The sequence below is a fragment of the Hyla sarda genome, chromosome 3 (assembly GCF_029499605.1).
Source record: "Hyla sarda isolate aHylSar1 chromosome 3, aHylSar1.hap1, whole genome shotgun sequence".
Taxonomy (NCBI): domain Eukaryota; kingdom Metazoa; phylum Chordata; class Amphibia; order Anura; family Hylidae; genus Hyla; species Hyla sarda.
The window spans coordinates 316,015,472-316,037,398 of NC_079191.1; the positions used below are offsets into that span (position 1 = coordinate 316,015,472).

At 45.3% G+C, this 21,927-nt stretch overlaps 1 protein-coding gene and 1 non-coding gene across 2 annotated transcripts; both read left to right on the top strand.

The window, feature by feature from the left end:
* The first annotated feature begins 1,765 nt into the window (after positions 1-1,765).
* Positions 1,766-15,278, top strand: PDCD2 (programmed cell death 2). The gene is made up of 6 exons (XM_056567116.1): positions 1,766-2,175; positions 4,090-4,335; positions 5,708-5,869; positions 9,528-9,649; positions 11,576-11,689; positions 13,446-15,278. Exons 1-6 carry the CDS (start codon positions 1,890-1,892, stop codon positions 13,605-13,607), a joined length of 1,092 nt encoding a protein of 363 aa, XP_056423091.1. The 5' UTR covers positions 1,766-1,889; the 3' UTR covers positions 13,608-15,278.
* A 3,739-nt stretch (positions 15,279-19,017) lies between these two features.
* Positions 19,018-19,206, top strand: LOC130363380 (U2 spliceosomal RNA). The gene has a single exon (XR_008891801.1). It is a non-coding gene; the product is annotated as a U2 spliceosomal RNA (small nuclear RNA).
* The last annotated feature ends 2,721 nt before the right edge of the window (positions 19,207-21,927 follow it).

The following is a 21,927-nucleotide window of genomic DNA, read 5'->3' on the forward strand; positions in this document are numbered from 1 at the left end:
TGGCGCCGTCATGTTCCCTCTATCACCAGCATGGCGCCGTCATGTTCCCTCTATCACCAGCATGGCGCTGTCATGTTCCCTCTATCACCAGCATGGCGCCGTCACGTTCCCTCTATCACCAGCATGGCGCCGTCACGTTCCCTTTATCACCAGCATGGCGCCGTCACGTTCCCTCTATCACCAGCATGGCGCCGTCATGTTCCCTCTATCACCAGCATGGCGCCGTCATGTTCCCTCTATCACCAGCATGGCGCCGTCATGTTCCCTCTATCACCAGCATGGCGCCATCATGTTCCCTCTATCACCAGCATGGCGCCGTCATGTTCCCTCTATCACCAGCATGGCGCCGTCATGTTCCCTCTATCACCAGCATGGCGCCGTCATGTTCCCTCTATCACCAGCATGGCGCCGTCATGTTCCCTCTATCACCAGCATGGCGCCGTCATGTTCCCTCTATCACCAGCATGGCGCCGTCATGTTCCTTCTATCACCAGCATGGCGCCGTCATGTTCCCTCTATCACCAGCATGGCGCCGTCATGTTCCCTCTATCACCAGCATGGTGCCATCATGACTTTGCTCCACTGTTAAGAGAGAAACCTAAGGGTGTATTCACACTGAGTAATTCAAGAGGAATTTACTCGAGTAATTCCTCTTGAATTCTCCGCTTAGAAATAATTAACATCTGCTTTGTCATTGACTTCAATGTATTTTACTCTGCACTGTTCACAATGTAAATTCCACTTGTGGAATTCTACTGCGGAATATGGAATACGTGAGTTGAAGTCAATGTTAAAAAATTTCCCGCTTGAAATCTTTTTCGCACTGAATTTGCGTGAACATTCTGCACAAAAAAATAAAAAGGGAAATTCCAATTGGTGGTTGTAGTCCAGCAAAAAAAAAAACAGATTTCTCCTATATTCCACGCAGGTTTCACCTGGAAAAAAAAACGTAAATTCCATGACAGCATTTTTACACTTGGATTCCTCTCCTATTTCTCAGTGTGAACGCACCCTAAGGCTAGGTTTACATTGCAGAATTTCCGCCTGCAATTCTGCTTTGAAATTGCAGGCAGAAATTCTGCTTACTAAATAAAATGTGTAGTACAGTGAATGGGTTTCCGTTCACAAATTCACACTTTGGAATTTGTGAACGGAAAATCCGCTTGAAAATTTCTGCCTGAAGAATGGCGTTGCTCATTCTTTAGGCAGAAATACTCGTGGAACACATTGCGGTCCATTGGAGACTGTAGTGTCCGCAGTCGGAGTTTCCAGGCGAAAGTTTTTTGCCCGGAGATTCCGCAGGGTGAACCTAGCCTAAGGGCCCATTGACACTGAGTCATTCCTCTTGAAGTCTTCTCTCCAAATGAATGCACATCTCCTCTGCCCAATGACTTTAATGTTTTTTCCGCTGTCCTGTTCACACTGCGGAAATTCCGCTAGCAGAATTCCGACACTGAATCCCTTTCTGCTTCAAGAACATGTTCATTCTTCAAGCGCAATCCAATAGAAGTCAATGGTAAAGAAAATTTCTGCCCGACATCGTTTTCAAGCGAAATTCAGAAAAGTAGATGAAATAGCTTCCTCCTTATTTCCCGCATGGAAATATCGCTTGAATTTCGCTTGATTGATAAAACGACAGAAGGCAACAATTTCCTGACCGAAATGATTCCTCTTAAATTCCTCAGTGTGAACGAACCCAAAAATCCGCTCTGCATGTCTTCCAGACATAAGACCAGCCTTGTCCTCCTTCCTGGCCTCCACCAGGGGGCAGAACATCCACATAACATTACATCTCTCGAAAACAACTATAGCGGCCTCTCCACACGGACTGGGAGACAGGCCACGTGACGTGTACGTCATCATTGGCGGTACATGCTGCACAGATTAAGATGGCGGCGTCCATTACTGTTATAGAGCTTGGCTTCGTGCAGGAATGCGAACCTTGGCGGCTGCGTAGTCCACAGTTCCCCAGTAAAGTAGGGGGGCGCCCGGCCTGGCTGTCTGAGGTGGGGGTCCCGGGGCCCGACAGGCTGCAGTGCGGGGTCTGTATGAAGCCCCTGGCCTTCCTCCTCCAGGTCTACGCGCCGTGCACGGGGAGCTTCCACCGGACCATCTTCCTGTTCACCTGCCGGGATCCCACGTGTCACCGAGTGGGGGAGAACCGCTGCTATAGAGGTATAGTGTGACCTCCTCTGTAGGGACCACCATGCGGTTTCTTGAGATAAAGCTGCCTGCTGTGTTCTGAGCCTAGATTGTGCTAGGACACTATAGCGGGGCTTGGAAATGTACCGTAAAAAATCAGCTATTTTGGTGTTTGGACAGGAGGTGCAGTGAGAATGACAGGAGGTACTGCGGGAGGGAAGTGGACAGGAGCTGCAGTGAGAATGACAGGAGGTACTGCGGGAGGGAAGTGGACAGGAGCTGCAGTGAGAATGACAGGAGGTACAGCAGGAGGGAAGTGGACAGGAGGTACAGCAGGAGGGAAGTGGACAGGAGGTGAGAGTGAGAGTGACAGGAGGTACAGCAGGAGGGAAGTGGACAGGATCTGCAGTGAGAGTGACAGGAGGTACAATGGTAGGGAAGTGGACAGGAGCTGCAGTGAGTGACAGGAGGTACAATGGTAGGGAAGTGGACAGGAGCTGCAGTGAGAGTGACAGGAGGTACAGCAGGAGGGAAGTGGGAACGAGCTGCAGTGAGAGTGACAGGAGGTACAATGGTAGGGAAGTGGACAGGAGTTGCAGTGAGTGACAGGAGGTACAGCAGGAGGGAAGTGGGAACGAGCTGCAGTGAGAGTGACAGGATGTACAGCGGGAGGGAAGTGGACAGGAGCTGCAGTGAGAGTGACAGGAGGTACAGCGGGAGGGAAGTGGACAGGAGTTGCAGTGAGAATGACAGGAGGTACAGCGGGAGGGAAGTGGACAGGAGTTGCAGTGAGAATGACAGGAGGTACAGCGGGAGGGAAGTGGACAGGAGCTGCAGTGAGAGTGACAGGAGGTACAGTGGGAGGGAAGTTGACAGGAGCTGCAGTGAGAGTGACAGGAGGTACAGTGGGAGGGAAGTTGACAGGAGCTGCAGTGAGAGTGACAGGAGGTACAGTGGGAGGGAAGTTGACAGGAGCTGCAGTGAGAGTGACAGGAGGTACAGTGGGAGGGAAGTTGACAGGAGCCCAGCAGGGTGTACTGCCCCCCTCCACAAGAACAGGACAGCACCCACATGGTTGGCGGTGGGGGTGCAGGGTGCTCTTCCTCCTGGTGACACTGTTATGGAGACCTGTGAAGTTCCCCTCCTCCACTGCTTCGGAGTCCTGTCCTCAGGATGTGTGCGGTATTGCTGCTCAGTTCCATTGAAGCGAATGGAGCCAAGTTGTAATATCATAAATGTCCACAAATCCCTGAAGCCCCCCTGGGGGACAAATCAAGAGTGCCCAAATACCTACACACAGGAAAGAGGGGAATAATTCCTCTACACAACCAGTACCCATTAACCCCTGTAAAGAAAGGGAATATACATGAACGTACAAACACACATTGGTTTTCAGCACATTGACAAGTTTTAAGTGAATTAATAAAGAATGACTTTTATATTATGGAGGTTCCTAATAGATTATCCCACTTGCACCTTCCAATATTTAGTCTGGAAAATGTATAAATGTTATGAATCTGCCTGAGAATCCCTGCAGACGTATTCCTACACCTCGCACCAAGTATATCCTGATAGGAGGGAAATGCTTCAGGTTTTCTGTCTGGATTTTCAGGCAGCACATCCACATTATAGTGCGGGGATTTTGGGGATTTGTTTGACACTTTTAGCCACTGGGAATCTACAACACGGGTCAGTTTCCTCATGGATGAGATGTCTTAGGGTACATTCCCACACGGCGTATTTGCTGCTGCGTATTTTATTTTCTCTGTTGAAGTCAATGGGTAGGAAAATACGCATTAAAATACGCCACGTGGGAATGCACCCTTAAAGGGAATCTACCAGCAGCTGCATTAACCTGACTGTACATTGTTGAAATCTGTTCACATTGTAAAAATCCCTGCAGCCTTTCTATATATTGTAACTAAAGTAAATGTTCCTTTTTTACAGTTTTCAGAAACCAGCTACAAAGGAAAAATGATACTTACTCTTATGGTCCACCTCCGGACTCGCCACCACCCCATGGAGAATACCCTACAAACTTTCAGTTAAAATGTGGCCTTCGGCTTTGTAGAGTATGTGGCTGCCTGGGGCCTAAGGCATGCTCAAGATGTCATAAAGTGAATTACTGTGACCGACTGCATCAGCTTATGGACTGGAAGTCACAGCATAAGGAGCTGTGTGGTCAAGAGTTTGGTAAGTGGCCCATGTGTTATGGAGCTGTGCTGCAGTACCTCACCAGGGGATCCCAGAGGTAGGACCTTCAGTGATGGCATATGTTAGCAATCTGTCATTACTTTAATGGGGTACCTAACTGGCCAGCGTTCAGAACATTTAGTTCTGAATGCTGTGCTCACGCCCCCTCGTCAAGCCCCACCCCTCAAAGCAAGTCTATGGGAGGCCACGCCCCCTCCCCCTTTATTCACATTAAGATGCAAGTTACCGTATTTATCGGCATATAACGCGCACCTTTTAGGCTAAAATTTTTAGCCTAAAGTCTATCTACGTGTTATACGCCGATAAGCAACTGCAGTTCAATGATTTAAAGCGGGCGCTTTAAATCAATGAACTGCAGCGGCTTTGCAGGTGCAGAGACAGCCAGCGCTGCCAGCTTCTCTGCCCCTGCCTGCCCTGGGGTCTAGAGCCCTGCTGCCGGCCCTTCTCACCCCCCTTGCTATCGGTGCCGCTGCCCGTTCTCTCCCCCTGACTATCGGTGCCGCTGCCCCATTGCCGGCACCGATAGCCAGGGGGAGAGAAGCGGCGTCGGCAATGGGGCAGCGGCACAGGTAGCCAGCGGGAGAGAAGCGGCGGCAGGGCTCTAGACCCCAGGAAAGGCAGGGGGAGAGAAGCGGGCAGCGACGGCCTCTCTCCCCCTGCCTTTCCTGGGGGTGTATCGGGGTATACACGCGCACACACGCACCCTCATTTTACCAAGGATATTTGGGTAAAAAACTTTTTTTTTTTTTACCCAAATATCCTTGGTAAAATTAGGGTGCGTGTTATAGGCCGGTGCGTGGTATACCCCGATAAATACGGTGTATATATATATTTGTTTTATGTCTTTAGGGGTACTCGCTGTCCTGCAGCTTTGCTGGTGGCTGCGTTCCTTTTTAGTTTTTTTTTTTTATAATTAGCATCGCTCTGTGCTATACAGACAATAATTTTTGTTTTTCTGTGCAGAAGGTTTAGCCTAGTGGTTAGGGAAATGGTTAGTTATGCTTGAGGGCCCATAAAAAAAGAATCTGTAAATCATTCTGAAAAGCTGCACACAGATGTCCGGCTCCACTCTCGCACATGTTCACTCTCACACTTCTCTGCTGAAACTAGCAGAAATCCAACAGTGAGGCACAGGAGGGCCGGGAGATAACCCTGCCAGTCAAAAACAACCATTTTATTGTAGTGAGGTTGGCTGGACAACAAAAGAAGCGTGTGGAGCTGTGACTGCTGGGTATTTGCATGGGGCAGAATATGCTAAAAGGAAAAGAATTTAGGATATTGGTGTAGATATTGGGAGCAAATAGCTTGAATTTTCCCCAGTAAATTTTTCAGTGTTTGCCTCCCTTTCCAGATGTTCACAAAGTTGAGATTGCAGATCATGGATTTCTGTTTCCAGAATATGAGCTTGTTACAGAACCTGAGGAGCTGGATTCTGATGCAAGTCTGGAAGATGATTCCACAATGAGTCAGATGGATGTTGAGTCATTGTGCTCAAATGTGTCATCAAATCTTGGTAAAGCTGAATTTCATGTGTTTTGTGTGTTTATGAAATGAGATGTGGTGGACTGTGCTACCTAACACACTAATTTCTCTTTTATATAATAAGTATAGAAAAAACAGAACTCTGGTTGTGCAGGCTATACCCCTGTGCTCCCACTGCTACTTGCAGATGGTAGGGGTGGGTGACTGAAATCTCTGGCAATAGCAGTCACTTGGGCTTTATAAAGAGCTATAGGGTTGCCTTAAGGTAATTTCTGCTAGCGCTTGTGTTTGGGGGAAAACTGACATTTACATATTGTAAGGATTTCTCCCTGGGTATAGCTCTTGGATCGTCCTTGACACAGCCACAGGACACTTTTTTTTACTTCAATCAGCAGGCAAACAGTAATTTATGCAAGTCCGGCCCCTCGCCAGCTTTATTAGACAGGCTGCAGGATATATAAAAACATAACACAGAAACAAACAACCCTATACTGTCTAGTCACTAACTAAACAATCCAGCGTGCCCTGACCATCCACTGGTGGGCTTTTCCCGGCCAGTTAAACTTATGCCTCCTGCAACATTCCACTCACTGTTTACACACACCATTTGCAACCTCTTGCTGTGTGTGCTAAGACTCCTTGTCTTGTCCACTTCACTGTTGGGGTCACTCACAGCTTCTCAACAGGATCCCTGCCCCCCCCCCCCCCCCCTACAGCCACCTTGCTGTCTTCTGGGAGGAGAGCCCAGACTATTCTGTCTGCCTTCCTTTTAACCCCTTAAGGACCGGAGGTTTTTCCGTTTTTGCATTTTCGTTTTTTGCTCCTTGCCTTTAAAAAATCATAACTCTTTCAAATTTACACCTAAAAATCCATATGATGGCTTATTTTTTGCGCCACCAATTCTACTTTGTAATGACGTCAGTCATTTTGCCCAAAAATCTATGGTGAAGCGGGAAAAAAAATCATTGTGCTACAAAATTGAAAAAAAAAACGCTGTTTTGTAACTTTTGGGGGCTTCCGTTTCTACGTAGTACATTTTTCGGTAAAAATTACACCTGATATGTATTCTGTAGGTCCATACGATTAAAATGATACCCTACTTATATAGGTTTGATTTTGTCGGACTTCTGGAAAAAATCATAACTACATGCAGGAAAATTAATACGTTTAAAATTGTCATCTTCTGACCCCTATAACTTTTTTATTTTTCCGTGTATGGGGCGGTATGAGTGCTCATTTTTTGCGCCGTGATCTGAAGTTTTTAACGGTACCATTTTTGCATTGATAGGACTTATTGATCACTTTTTATTCATTTTTAAATGATATAAAAAGTGACCAAAAATGCACTATTTTGGACTTTGGAATTTTTTTGCGCGCACGCCATTGACCGAGCGGTTTAATTAATGATATATTTTTATAATTCGGACATTTCCGCACGCGGTGATACCACATATGTTTATTTTTATTTACACTGTTTTTTTTTTTTTTATTGGAAAAGGGGGGTGATTCAAACTTTTAATAGGGGAGGAGTTAAATGATCTTTATTCACTTTTTTTTTTCACTTTTTTTTTGCAGTGTTATAGGTCCCATAGGGACCTATAACACTGCACACACTGATCTTCTATTTGATCACTGGTTTCTCATAAGAAACCAGTGATCAACGATTCTGCCGCATGACTGCTCATGCCTGGATCTCAGGCACTGAGCAGTCATTCGGCGATCGGACAGCGAGGAGGCAGGAAGGGGCCCTCCCGCTGTCCTGTCAGCTGTTCGGGATGCCGCGATTAGCCGCGGCTATCCCGAACAGCCCGACTGAGCTAGCCGGGAACTTTCACTTTTAGCCGCGCGGCTCAGCTTTGAGCGCGCGGCTAAAGGGTTAATAGCGCGCGGCGCCGCGATCGGCGCTGCGCGCTATTAGAGGCGGGTCCCGGCTTCACTATGACGCCGGGCCCGCCATGATATGACGCGGGGTTACTGTGTAACCCCGCGTTATATCAGAAGAGCAGGACCAAGGACGTACCGGTACGTCCTTGGTCCTTAAGGGGTTAAACACACTTCCCCTTTCTCCTAAATTAAGCCACAGATGGAGGTTTCTCCAGGGTTAGCTAGGGAAATACACCCTTCCCTTACCACACTGTCACAGTATATTCTGCTTTAGAACTAATATGCTTTAAAGGGAACCTGTCACTAGGTTTGACTTTATATAACCAATGTGAACATGTTATAGATGTGAAGTTTAGGTTTCCTACAATGTCTGGATGTCTTCATGTCCAAGCAGAGACGATCACTTTGAGGAAAAAAGTGTCATTTTGTAAGTGTGTATTATTTAAGTCCTTCCATTAATAAGGGAGCACAAAACTAAAGCTCCAATATGTGTGTAATACACTTTAAATGTTTGAAAACAAGCAAAGTGCAGTTCCCTTTCCCAAGATTAGCGACAAAACCCACATGATCATGTGAGTTTCAGAGCTAGTCTCAATGGGATTGTGCTTTTATTTTAACTGTATCCTGCCGCCACCCATCCTAATAATAACACTTTAAAAAGAAGCTTGTAAATGAAAATACTCCACTAAAATACACATGTAAAATGTATATTGGAAGCCTTTCTGCTTGAAATACATGTGTATTTTTCAGCTTATATCTACACAGTGAGTCCAGCCTTTGTGATAGAGATGGCAGAGGACACGGTGTGAAAGGACTATATCATACAGTCGGTGATAACCCTGCGGAGGGAGATCTCTCTCCACTGTTACTGTGTGTGAAGAGAATGACAGAATCTATAGGGGAAGTGCTGAAGACATTACACAAACAGGACCCAAAATATCTTTGCATATGTCTTTACATAGACAACTCATAGGGCTCTTCGTGCTCCCATATTCCTGAGCAGAGGAACACTTGCTGCTGGACTCCCCCACAAGTTACATATTATAGCTGTGAAATCCATGCTATGAGGGAGCGATAAAATATCTTCATTTTTATAGTGAATGCCTTGGATATGATTTAAAGGAAATATGTAACTAGTTTCACAGCACTAACCAGCCTTACCAGCTGGTAGTGCGGCTGACACTGATTAAAGTGATATCCTATGTGTCTGGATCTGTTGCTGCATTCCGGAGACACCTTTACATTACTAAATATGTAAATGACCAGTCAGGCGCACGGACAGGGCTTCGATCACATCCTTGGGCACGGTGACGCCAGGCATTCTGGGAGTTGTAGTTTTGCTTTGTGCAGTAGGCACTAAGACAAAGCAGAGAATTAAGTGAATATCAATAAGCTGGGCCGAGCGCTGAATGAACAGCGATGATGTCACTGTGCCCGAGGCCGCGATCATAGCCCTGCCTGTGCCCCTGGCTTATATATTCAGTACAATAGAGAGATCTCCAAAACACAGCGACGGATCTGGACTCAGAAGCTACCATTTTAATCAGTGTCACCCGTACTACCAGCCAATAGCAGTGTGGTTAGTGCGGGTGAAACTAGTGACAGATTTTCTTTAATTACTTTTAGGGGTTCTTACAAACAAAATTGTTGCCCAAAGCAAATGCCCTTTTTAAAGGGTTAGTTTCCATTTTAAGCGAAGTCTTGGAGATATTGTATACAGTGTTAATAGACAAGGATCTTAGATGATGCTAGGTAAGGATCTGTTACTTTACACAGCACTCTTTTATTTGTGCCATTTCTTTCAGAGTCCTCTATGAATGAGTTGAAATTAAATGAAGAGGAGTTGTCTACTATGGCAAAGCATGAGAGTGAAGAAGACAAAGCTTTTAGAAGGTTCAAGAAGCGGATTTCAATTGAACCTGAGCAGGTATTCTATATATAAAAGATAAAGGGGAGAGGAAAAAGTGGCTGAGTTGCCCATATCAACCAATCTGATTGCTTCTTTAATCTTTCACAGGCCTTTTCAAAAATGAAAGACGCGATCTGATTGGTTGCTATGGGCAACTCGGCAACTTTTTCCTCTTGACAGGTTTTGTTAAATCTCCCCCAAAGTCATTACATTCCTTCACATTGGTTAGCGATGAGTGAATATATTCAGACTGTCAGCTTGATATGGCCCTTATATAAGGGCAGTATATTGCACCTACAGGGCTGTACTGTACATAGCAAAAATTACACAAATGTGCTGATAAAATATACCAATCTCCTACTTTTAGTCACTTCTATTTATACGGGGACCTGCACCCTTATGAATACAAACGACTTTGACACTAATGTATTCTTCCTGCTCTCCTAGTAGCCAAATCTCTACTTTTTTTTTTTTTTGTGTGTGTGCTGTTCTGGCTACAAGGAGTACAGATCTGGTAACTATAATACACTGCCTTTTTATAAACTTATTAAGCTGACAGACCCGCTTTAAAGTTATAGGTACTTGGTAGTTAGTGGCTTGACAATTTGATTAAAGAGGTACTCCGGTGGAAAACTCTTTTTTTATTATTATTATTATTTTTTTTTTTTTTTAAATCAACTGGTGCCAGAAAGTTAAACAGATATGTAAATGACTTCTATAAAAAAAATCTTAATCCTTACAGTTCTACTTAGTAGGGATCGACCGATTATCGGTTTGGCCGATATTATCGTCCGATAATCGCGATTTTGGACATTATCAGCAATTACCTTGCCGATAATGCCCCGCCCATCGCCACTGCCTCCCCCCCCCCCCCCATCCCCGGTGTTATAATTACCTGTTTCCGGGGGCCCGCGATCCTTCTGGCTCCTGCGCTGTTGCTGTGCAGGACGCAGACGGAGCCAGAAGGATTGCGGACCCCCGGGAACAGGTAATTATAACACCAGGGATGGGGGAGGCGATGGGGCAGCGGCGGTATGTGGGCAGAGGATGGGGGGAGGCGATGGGGCAGTGGCAGTATAGGGGGGAGGCAATGGGGCAACGGGGCAACTGTGGTGGTTAGACTCAGGACAGGCAGGGGAGAGAATCGGGTGGCGGCGGTCTCTGGCACCGCTGTAGTTCATTGATTTAAAGCCCCCGGCTTAAATCATTGATCTGCTTCTGCCCCGCCGAAGGGGGGGAGGGGATGGGGTAATGGTTTGAAATAGCCCATAACTTATATCGAAATATCGGTATAAGTTATCAGCTATCAGCCTGAAAGGTGACAGATTATCTGTATCGTCCCTAAAAAAACGATATCAGTCGATCCCTACTTATTAGCTGCTGAATACTACAGAGGAAATTATTTTCTTTTTGGAATGCAGAGCTCTATGCTGACATCTGTCCATTTAAGGAACTGTCCAGAGCAGCATATGTTTGCTATGGGGAGCACTGTGCTCGTGATGTCAACAGAAAGCTCTGTGTTCCAAAAAGAAAATAATTTCCTCTGCAGTATTCAGCAGCTAATAAGTACTTGAAGGATTAAGATTTTTTTTATAAAAGTAATTTACAAATCTGTTTAACTTTCTGGCACCAGTTGGGTAAAAAAAAAAAAGTTTTCCACAGGAGTACCCCTTTAAGGCAGGGATGGAGGGAAGAGGATCCTGCTGTCTGCCCATCGGCTTCACAACAATGATATTGGGACAGGGAGAAGGTGATGGGCTGCCATGGCAGTGTGGGATGGAAACCTCATAAGTGATCGATCCTCTTCTTTATGAAGATTAATACAGAAACATGTGGCTAAACGTGTGTAGTTCTGGTTTGTGTTTTTCTGAACATTAAATTGTTTTGAATGTAATCATGGTTCCTCATATAGCCTAATGTGCTTTTATTGGATTTTTTCCTTAGGTCCTGAGGTATTGTAAAGACGGTGAACCTCTTTGGATTTCTCTCCAAAATGTTCCAGCTGAAAATGATATCCTTAACTGTGAATGTGGAGCTAAAAGGGCTTTTGAATTCCAGGTAGGAAATAAATTAGTTGGGTCTATCAAAACAGCTTTATGGGGAAACTGAACTTGATGCTCATGGCCTGGAATCAGAGATCGGCTTCTACTTGTGCTGTGATTGGTTGCTGTGAGGCCTATTGTGTAATGTAAATGTAAATTCATGTAAATTTTGGTTTATACATACATAGTTTATAAGGTTGGAAAAAGGCAAAAATCCATTAAGTTCAACCTAAAACCCTACGGTGGTGTTCCAGAAGATGGCAAAAACCTCCTATTAGGCTGATGCGAATTGTCCCATGCCGGGGGAAAAATCCTTCCTGATTTCAAAATATTGGGAGCAGAATGAATCCCTGAATTGACTATTCCTGTTGTTCGAGTATCCATAATTTGTAATATATTTTTCCAGAGAAGCATCCAGGCCCCCCTTGAACTTGTTTATTGAATCATATATCACCACATCATGGGGCAGAGAGTCCCACAGTCTCACCGCTCAGTAAAGAGTTCCCGTCTGTAATGATACTCCGGATGTGATCGAACTAGTCTGACTATTTTCTTGTCACAATCTTCTATGCTCCCCTTCATACATCCTATAACTTTATTAGCCTTGGCAGCTGCTGCCTGGCATTGGTCACTAAACTAGTTACGGAAATTCCTGCCATGGAAACTATAAACCCAGTCAATAATTTCTGCACTTGGAAATGCATTATGGTCCTAGGGCCAGCATGTTCTACTGGCGCCTGTGGAATGTCTGGCTGGTAATTTTTCAGGTAGGCATTCTGTCGTGTGAACATGCCATCTTGTCCTAATGATTTGTGTATTTTAATGTTGCACTTTTTGTTGGGTTAAACAAGAGAGATTTGCTGGAGAATTGACATCATCCCTACTGTTGTATTTTTCAGTTTCAGGTTTCTTTATGTAGGGAAAGAAAATATAATATTTTTATTGTTGTTCCAATCTTTCTGTTGCAATTTATGCTGCTGTTTTTTCTTTTTTAGATTGCTATTCATTTATTATTTTTTTTACATTTATGCCTTTCCCTATACGGGATCATTGATATTATATTTTGATAGTTTGGACACTTAAGCACACGGCGATACCAAATGTTAATTTTTTTTTTTTTTTTTTACACTTTTTGGGAGTAAAATGGGAATAAGGGTCAATTTTCATTTTTATTGGGGGAGGAAAGTGTGTGTGTGTGTGTGTGTGTGTGTGTGTGTGTGTGTGTGTGTGTGTGTGTGTGTGTATATATATGTATGTGTGTGTGTATGTATGTATGTATATATATATATATATATATATATATATATATATATATATATATCTCATCTAATATAACACCCACATTGCTGCAGATGCCGTGATCTGTATTGATCACGGCATCTTAAGGGGGTTAATGGCGGACATCAGCGCGATCGCTGATGTCCGCGTTTACCGGCAGGTCCCTGGCTGCTGATAGCAGCTGGGACCTGCCAAGCATGATGTGAGCAACGGTCTGGTGCTCACGTCATGTTCAAGTACATTAAGTACCACCGCACCAGGACATACATTTATGTCCTGTGTCGTTAAGGGGTTAATTGTGAGGAGAGTTCCTCACACCATTTGTGGTGCATTAGGGCCATAAAAAAGGGGTGCATAGCCTTCCATAAAAAAAAAAAAAAATAATAATAATAATTACTTGCACTGCAATACTATCGCACTTGTCTTTGTGGTTGATCTCTTGCTTTTGTTTTGTTGTTGTTGCTTCTCACTTGATATGTCTTTGTTTATTCCAGGTAATGCCACAGCTGCTTAATCACTTAAAAGTGGATAGTCTTCAGGAGAGCATTGACTGGGGTGTTCTGGCCATCTACACTTGCTCTGCCAATTGCAATGCAGAAAAACGTTATGTCGAGGAGTTTCTATGGAAGCAAGATGTGCCAGCAGACTCAATGTAAAGCCACAACTCCATTTCTTTACAGCCAAAAAGGACATTGCTCTCTTGGCCAGACCAGTTGAATGTTTGATTTCACATGTTTCTCAAAGTTATGTCATCATCTTCTAGAAGGTGCATATGTTTGTCCAACAGTTAAAAATGACAACTTTCTTGACAAAGTTTTAGGTAATAAAGTTGGTATTTTAAAGGGGTGTTAAACTACGAAGAAGGGTATTGTAGTCTTGTGAGCACATAAAGGACCTCCTCCAGAAAGAAAAACATGGCCTTTTAACCCATAGAATAGTCCAAATTAAATTTTCCATTACCATTCAGGAAAAGGAATTCTAATTTCTATAGAAGTGGATCTGTCACTGACCCACTCCTTTGGGTGCCAAAACTAAGGACAACAATTTCTGAAGAATGATTAGTCAGTGAAGCAGTGCTCAGATATTACTGTGAATGGCTGCAGTTTTTGTTTTTTATTTAATAGGTCACAGGTCCCTTAAGGGAACCTGTGATCAGGTTTATGCTGCCCACACCTTTTGGCAGAATAAAATTGATGCAGACAGCGGGATCCTGGGACACTGTGAATAATTCTAATCAGTTATATGCTGTATGTGGTTGTGGCAGCATAAAAAAAAAATGACCTGTTCCCTTTTAAGTTCACTATGCCTTATTACTGACACCAGACACTTTGAAAAACTTTAGTTTGCTTTTCTAGGGCTACATGTCAGTCACTTGTTTCAGCTTAAAACCTTTGTCATAAATAAAACACTTTTGACATGTCATTCAGACATTTCAAAAGTTTATTGGTCAAGGGCTCGGTGCTGACCCCCATCAATTGCTAGATATAGCTGGGTCAAGGAGGTGTCAGAGCTTCACTCCTTGGCTTTGGTGCTCATTCTAGCTGATGGGCTCCATTATAGTCTAAGAAGCCTGTCACTGGCAATGTGATTGAGCACCAAGCCAGGAAGTAAAGCTTGCCTCACCCAGCTATATTAAGCAATGGATGGGGTCTCAACCCTGAGACCCCAACTGATATAAATACTTTTGATATGTCATGAAGACACCAAGTTTTTTTGTCTTCATTACAGTAACACATTACTTATATACTTCTGTAAAAGTGCCATGTGAGTCTAGTAACCGTTCACTGCAGTCACAACAGAATAAGAGATCCCTGAGTATCTGAAATGACATTTAGCAGTGGTTTTCATGTCACCTTACAACCACTGGCCTAAAGAAGTTGTTGTTAATACTTGTAAGACAAAGGCATGAATCAAGCTATTCCTATCACATTTCAGTGTAAATTGTTCCACGATGGTAGGGATTTTCAACAAGATCTTGCCCAAGCCTTTAACTCTATGGCTGGCTGCAACCCAAAGTGTTTTTGACTGCACTTTATGTTATAGAGTATTTTTGTTATATTCCTATCTTGTTGTAAAAAGGATTGTCTGTTTTATTATTTGTAATTAATAAAAGAATATTAAAAAAAATGTTTAATAGTCCATCTGCTATTGACAAAACACAAAGGTGTGTTGAGAATGAGTGCTGTTACCATGTTATGTCATTTTGGTAAAACAGTATAAAAAACATTCTGCTATTGTAGTTTGTGGGGATTTTCATGCTTGGCAGCATGTATAAAATGACCCCTGAAAAATAAGTATTAGAGCTGTTACAAAGTGTTTAGCCAATAAATTACTGTAATGTTTAAATAGTATTCATGTTTCTTTAATAGGAAACAATAGATTTTGTCAATGATTCTACTTGCATGGGTATGTTCTTGTGGCAGAATGTCTGCCTTTAAAATTTCCAGACGGATATGCTGCATTCGCCTGCACAATAAGGCAACACAAATGCCAAAGGTATCCCAGTTAGGGAACAGGGTAATTCAAATTAAACTACACAAAAGGGTCCCACAAAGCACCTGATCTATAATCCTGTTACCCATAAAATATAACTTTTATTGAATCCAGATTAAAAGACATTTTCTGAGTGTAGTGATTTGTGAATTAAAATGTACAGGGATCACCAGACTCAATAGAATAGTAATCTAGTACCAGGTGTCTTGGATGCTCCTAGAGCTAATCTATGGCCCAAAACTCTGTGTTTGAGCACATTGCATATAGTATCCGTTCACTATCTGATAATAAATCGCTGGCTGCAGTCTAGCGAATATTTAGATCTGGTGACCCTTTATTTAAAACTCAAACACACAGGGGGCACTATAGATGCTGGAAAACTGCAGAGTCTAAAATGTTTAGCAGGTTCTGTGGAGACGAGAAGTGGCTGAAAGAAATAGTCCATGATTGTCTGGCCTGGATGGAGGAGAAAAAGGCAAGTGAGAAGAGTAGGCGTCACCTGCGAGGCACCCAATGTAACTGCACTGTAATCACTTATATGGTCTGCAGAGCCTGTGTAGAGCTGATTTCTACCACTATATGCTCACTGTATGGAGGGAAATATAGTATTTCCTCCTTGTATACTGGTATTAGTATGATATGTATGGTGATAATATTCATTCTTGTATAATGTTAATATTGGTCTCCTTATACTGAACTTTATCAGTAACAGTAAGATGGTTATAATATGCCTCCTTTATGACTACTGTTATTTGGTGACTGATTTATGTAGAGAAACATGGGAAATTGTCTTACCTATCAGGGATGTGGAAATCATATCGCCTGAACGATATGATTAGTATGCATTAAAGGGTACCCCTCATCAAAAAAACTTTTGATATATTATAGATTAATTTATGCAGAATAACTTTACAATTGCATGTTATTAAAAAATATGCTTCTTTCTATTTAATTTTCCACTTTGAAGAAATGACCACTAGGGGTCTCCCTACCAGTCCTGGCAGCAAGCATTTCAGACTCATGCTGGAGTCCTAAACACTACAAGCTGCCAGTCTGCTTTGTTCACAAAGGAGAACACTCAGAGCTGCCAGCCTGCTTTGTTCACAGCCTGTTTGGCTGTGAACAAAGCGGGCTGGCAGCTCTGAGTGTTTAGGACTCCAGCATGAGTCAGAAATGCTTGCTGACAGGACTGATCAGGAAAAATACAATAGAAAGAAGCATATTTTTCATTAACATGTTATTGGAAAGTTATTCAACATTCATTAATCTAAAATATATCAAAAGTTTATTTGATGAGAGGTACCCTTTAAAATCGTGGGAAATTAGAAATGCATAGTGAGTTAAAATTATCAGATCTCTATTAGATGGCCAATATTATCACTGCTGTATACAGTTTATTATAGATGGGTATTAGCTGGCCAGTATTTCCTATTTAGCACCGTTTATTAACCTTTCTTATCACTGTTATTCACAGTTTATTTTATAGCCAGATATTGTGTGGGGAGTGAATAGCACGGTTGAGGATCTCTCACACTATCAGTATTCTGTGTAACACATTTAGTGCTTCAATGTACAATAGAAGGCACTATTGGGGGTCTCTCACACCCTCTATTCTGTATGACATTAATAGTGCTTCACTCCCTTATAATAGGTTTATACTGGCACAATAGCTCTATCTAGTCCTTATGCCGCTGTAGATTAATCTCCTGTCTAAAATCAATCACCGGCCTCCCTGATGTTGTTCTTATTCTATAGCCATGTGATCTCCTGCTTCTCTCTATATCATGTGAACGTAGGTCCGTGTTACATGACTGTATGCTTGTACTCCCGTGCGCTTCCCGTACTATTCATGCATGTCTGTGCAGTCTTGCGCGATACCTGATCTCGCGCACTTGTACTCTTCGCACATGTCTGTGGACTTAGTTGTGTTGTGCGGGTCATCGAGAAACTATGCATGATTGTCACTTTTGTCATCCTTTATGTTCTCCTGTCAGTTATCCCAGGTACTTGACGTATGTTTGGCTTACATGATATTTATGTGTCCTGAGTCTTCACCTCAGTTTTCTTGTATTATTTATTCCTTATCTTTAAAAGGATATTTATTTCTCGGTCGCTCTTCTTTGGGGGACACCTTACAGATGGGTATATGCTCCTGCCACCAGGAGACGCTGACACTAGGAAGAAAAAAAGCCGGCTCCTCCCTGTCAGGGGACACCCGCCCACTGGAAGTGAGGCAATCAGTTTTAGCTAGTGTCAGCAACGAGGCAAGACACAGGTGTGGGGAGCTCACCAGACCTGGTCTTTTTTATTTTCTAGTAAGGGCTGTTTAGTCAGGGCACGGGACATTGATGAATGCACTGGTAACCCCTTCCTGCCAACAGCCAATGCCTGGGGTTGCACCTTTGGGTCCAGGTCCCCCTATTTTCCCTGCACGTCTTTGGCTGTAGCAGCATGATGTGATGCTTGTGACTTAAAATCTGTCTGAAGACATCTCTAGGTGAGTATGTGAAGACAGGTGAGTATATGAAGCTGGAGTCCGTGTGCGAGTATGTTCTCCCCCTCCGACACAGAAATCATAGGGTTAATTGTTCCCGTGTGTCTTTTGGGGCAGTTTAAGGGGTCATTGGCCTGAGCTTTATTGGGGTCTGGGCTCTCACTTTAAGTCTCTCCTGTCTGTTATTCCTCAGGGCAGCCGCCGGCTTTTGCGGCAGCTCCCTGTACTTATTGAGCCACAGTCTCGGCTTTCAGCTCCTCCGGCGCTGTGCTGACTAGCGGGGGCCATAATGGCGGCAAGTAGCTCTGCCTCCCTTCTTCCCGTGTTCAGAGTGGGAACCAAGAGTTCAACTGAAGGGAGTCCCTCTGCCGGCACTGCCTTCAGACCGCCAAAAGGGGAAAATCTGTGCCTCTCATTACGGAGATTAGCTCTGCCCCCTCCTACCCCGCAGCGAGCTCTCCGGTCTGGCGTGCTGCAGGGGTCTTTAGTTCTACCAAGGAATCAGAGGCTGTATCCGTCCTTTGACCCCTGGTTCGAGGCCGTACTCTTCTAGCCGGCGGGATGCTTCCCATTCAGGCTCTGCTGCTCTCCTGCCCGGATGGACGGGGACTCTGAGCTTTGCTCCGCCCCTGTCCTCCTTCATAGCGGGACCTGTCTCCCTCCTCTCCCGCCATCTTCTGTGAGGGGGAAGACATACTCAGCCATCCTTCCCCTCACGGGTGCCAACGGCCGTATCTCTGGCGGGCTCTCGGCACGTATCTCCACCCGCCTTCCCTCTCACAATAGTAAAGTGAGGTTCTATTCCCCACCCCGGCTGGTCGCTGTTTTAGAGGTGGGGGAGTGGGCATAGCGCCACCTTCCTCCTCCTTCCGCCCCCCCCCCCAGTAGGTGGAAAGCACTAACATATATATATTTATTTAAAACTAATAATAATTAAAATTATCTTTTTTGCTAGTCTTAAGGCCTTTTAGTGGTGGTTGGCACCCTCTTGTGGCCTATAATTGGATTGTGCCTTTTTTTTCCCATGCACCCTTGTGACCTCTGGGGACACAAAATTGCAGCCTTAGCCGCTGCTATCTATCGCTTCCGGCATTTTGACTAAGATCAAGTGCAGTGTAGGTTCTTATCAGTTTAATATCTGATACTTCCCTTATCCGGGGACCATACAGTACATAGATTTTTAAGTACGTGGGCCCATGGGAAGCTTGCTTCCGTCGCCCCATGCCTTGACCCCCTATGGTGGTATCTTCAGGTACAGTACACACACACACACAAAAAAATCTGTTGGGCCCTTTTTTCCTGGGTGTACGGGGCCCCCCCTTTCTGTCTCCATCACACTGTATGGATCCTGATATGACATGCTGCATTGAGTTGTGAAGGTATGCCTCTAGCATTCCTGCTTTTGCCAGGTTTCTCACCCTGTTGGAGACATACGTGACTCGCTGTGGCGGGTTGTGCCAGGGGTCTCATGTTTCCTTGGAAGTATACCAGGGTTACAGTCTGGACTGTTTCTCCTCTACCACCAGTTGTCATGACATGTTTGCCATATCCGCAGGTGTTCTTGACTGTACATACATTATTCCCTCCTCCACAGGCTGTCACATCCGTGGCTGCTGTCCCGGATCCCCATGTCCAGTGGAAAGAGGTCTCCGTGGAAGTGTCCCTGCGTGGCCATGGATTGCACCTGCTCTCATTGGGGCAGTCAGTAGTGTAACCTGTCGCTCTTCTCACTATCAGTGCGAGGCGACTGCCGGAGTGCACCATGTCTACATGGACCCATACCAGTAAGCCAGACAGTGGTCTGCATGGTTTTCTCTGCTGTATGTTGCTTCTCCAAGGACGGAAGTGTCTCTGGCTGAAGTTCCGATACCCCACTACTGGTGCGAGGTGACCGTTGGAGTGCACAGTTGTCTACAGGGACTCATACCAGTAAATCAGACAGTGGTCTGCATGGTTTTCTCTGCCGCCTGTCGCTTCTCCAAGGGCTGAAGTGTCTATGGCTGCAGTTCCAGTACTTCTCTGCTAGTGCGCGGTGTCCGGTGGAGTGACCTGGCGTATCCTGTGGATCCTATGCTGGGCAAAGGGATACAATCCACGGCTCCTAAGCCTCCCAGGGTGACAGGGATCCTATATCTGGTTTCTAGGTTTCACTGCCTTTCCACATGCGTCAGGGGGCCCAGGGATTGCTATCTGACTGTGTCCCCTTATCACCAGCGCCTGGAGGGGCACTCATTTTGCCAGACCATTGTCTACAGTTCCCTTCCGTTGTCGGTCTCCCATCTCTGGGCTGCCACATGCAACTGTCTTAGGGTTTCTGCAGGCAAGGGGTCGGCTGACAGTCAGCGTCTGCATGGTCTCATACACCACCGGGTCACCCATACATTTGGCCGCACTCCTGTGCCCCACTGTCTAGGGGAGATTTCATGGAAGTGTTCCTGTGTGCTCAGGAATCCTCCACCTGTCATCCGGATGGCTGTCTCCATAGTTTTCTACTACATCTGGTGAACTACCATACACTTCCTACTGTGTGGTGGCAGTTCTGGTAACCCACTGCTTCGGTGTAGTCCCGAGTGGGTCTCCCCATGTTGTTCTGTGAGCCCTCTGCAATGCGCCACATGCTGATTAGTGGGGTTTCCTAATTTATCAGGTCCCTCTCCACATGCCTGCCGCTCTCATGGCTTCCGGCTCGTAGCCCACCTTTAGTGTGGTTCTGGATGCGGGACCCGGTGTGGCCATGGTCTCTATGCCAGGTAGCCAGACTGTGCCTGCATGGCTTTCTAGTCCTCCAGGTCACCTCCCCCATTCCTGCTGCTTCAGTGTCCGCAGTACGGTGACTCCTTCCATGTGCAGTTCATCACAGTGTGCCTATGGGTTCATGGGACCTCTTCTAGGTCTGCATGTTTCCTGCCCCACATGCATCCCTCATCTATTGCATCTGCGACAGCAGTCCAGGGGTGTACCACCATTAGGAGCTGGGGCGTGGGCATCTCCTGCTGGTTCCATGGCTTTTCTTGGCTACAGCAGCACTCCGTTTCCCTTTTCTAGGAGTACCACGTTGGTCTGCTAGGGGCATGGTGGTGACACACCATGGGGTGTTGTGTGTTTTTCATTCTGCCGGACCTTGGGATATCTGCGGTTTCCTTCGTGTCTGCAGTTTGGTTCCCCTCTACTATCGTGAGGTACCCATGTCTGTGTCCCTCCGGATTGTAGGTCCTCTGCACATGTATAGTCCTACCTCCCTTCTGCTCGGTGTGGTGTGCCTCGGGCCTCCCTGTGGTCTTGTTCTGCAAGACTGCGATGGTTGAGCACCTTTGTTCTGGCCCTGGGCCTGCTGGGGCGTCACAGTCAGTTCATCCCCTCCCTACGCCTCCAGGTACTCTTCCGGGGTTTCGGTCTGGGGTGGCTCTGGCACCTACTCGGTTGCCTTCGTCACCGTCTGGCATGATTCGCAACACGTCTTATATTTTTGCACAGCTCCGGTGTGAAGAGTTTCATCCCTCTGGGGACATATGGTGGCTCCTCCAAACAGCGATGGGTTGTGGCTGGGACTGGGGGCTACGTCCACCCAGTACTTGTCCCGTGGCTGTGGGTGCCAGTCCCCTTTCTACAGGGGGTATGGGGATCATGGTGATCATGGTGCTTGGCATGAGTCAGTACCTAGGTTTTCTCTCGTCCACCCTTGTTTCCCTCCACTAAGGGGACTATTTTGTTGAGTTTTTTTCTGACGACAAGATGTTGCCATCTCGCTGTTCCCACTATATAGGTGGGGTATCTGACTGGGCCCTTGGTTTTTTGCTAAGAGCAATCAACAGAGTTTTTTTGCTGTCGAGGCTTGAGTGCTTACTGTTCACCATTGCAGCCTGGCTCTTTTTCATTTTTAGGGTTGTCTGCTGCTGCTCTCGCAGCTTTGGCTCTACTCTGGTGGGAAGAGTTTGTCCTTTTGTATGGCCGGCGTCAGCTGGTCTTGCCACCATCTGTTCTTTCAGGTT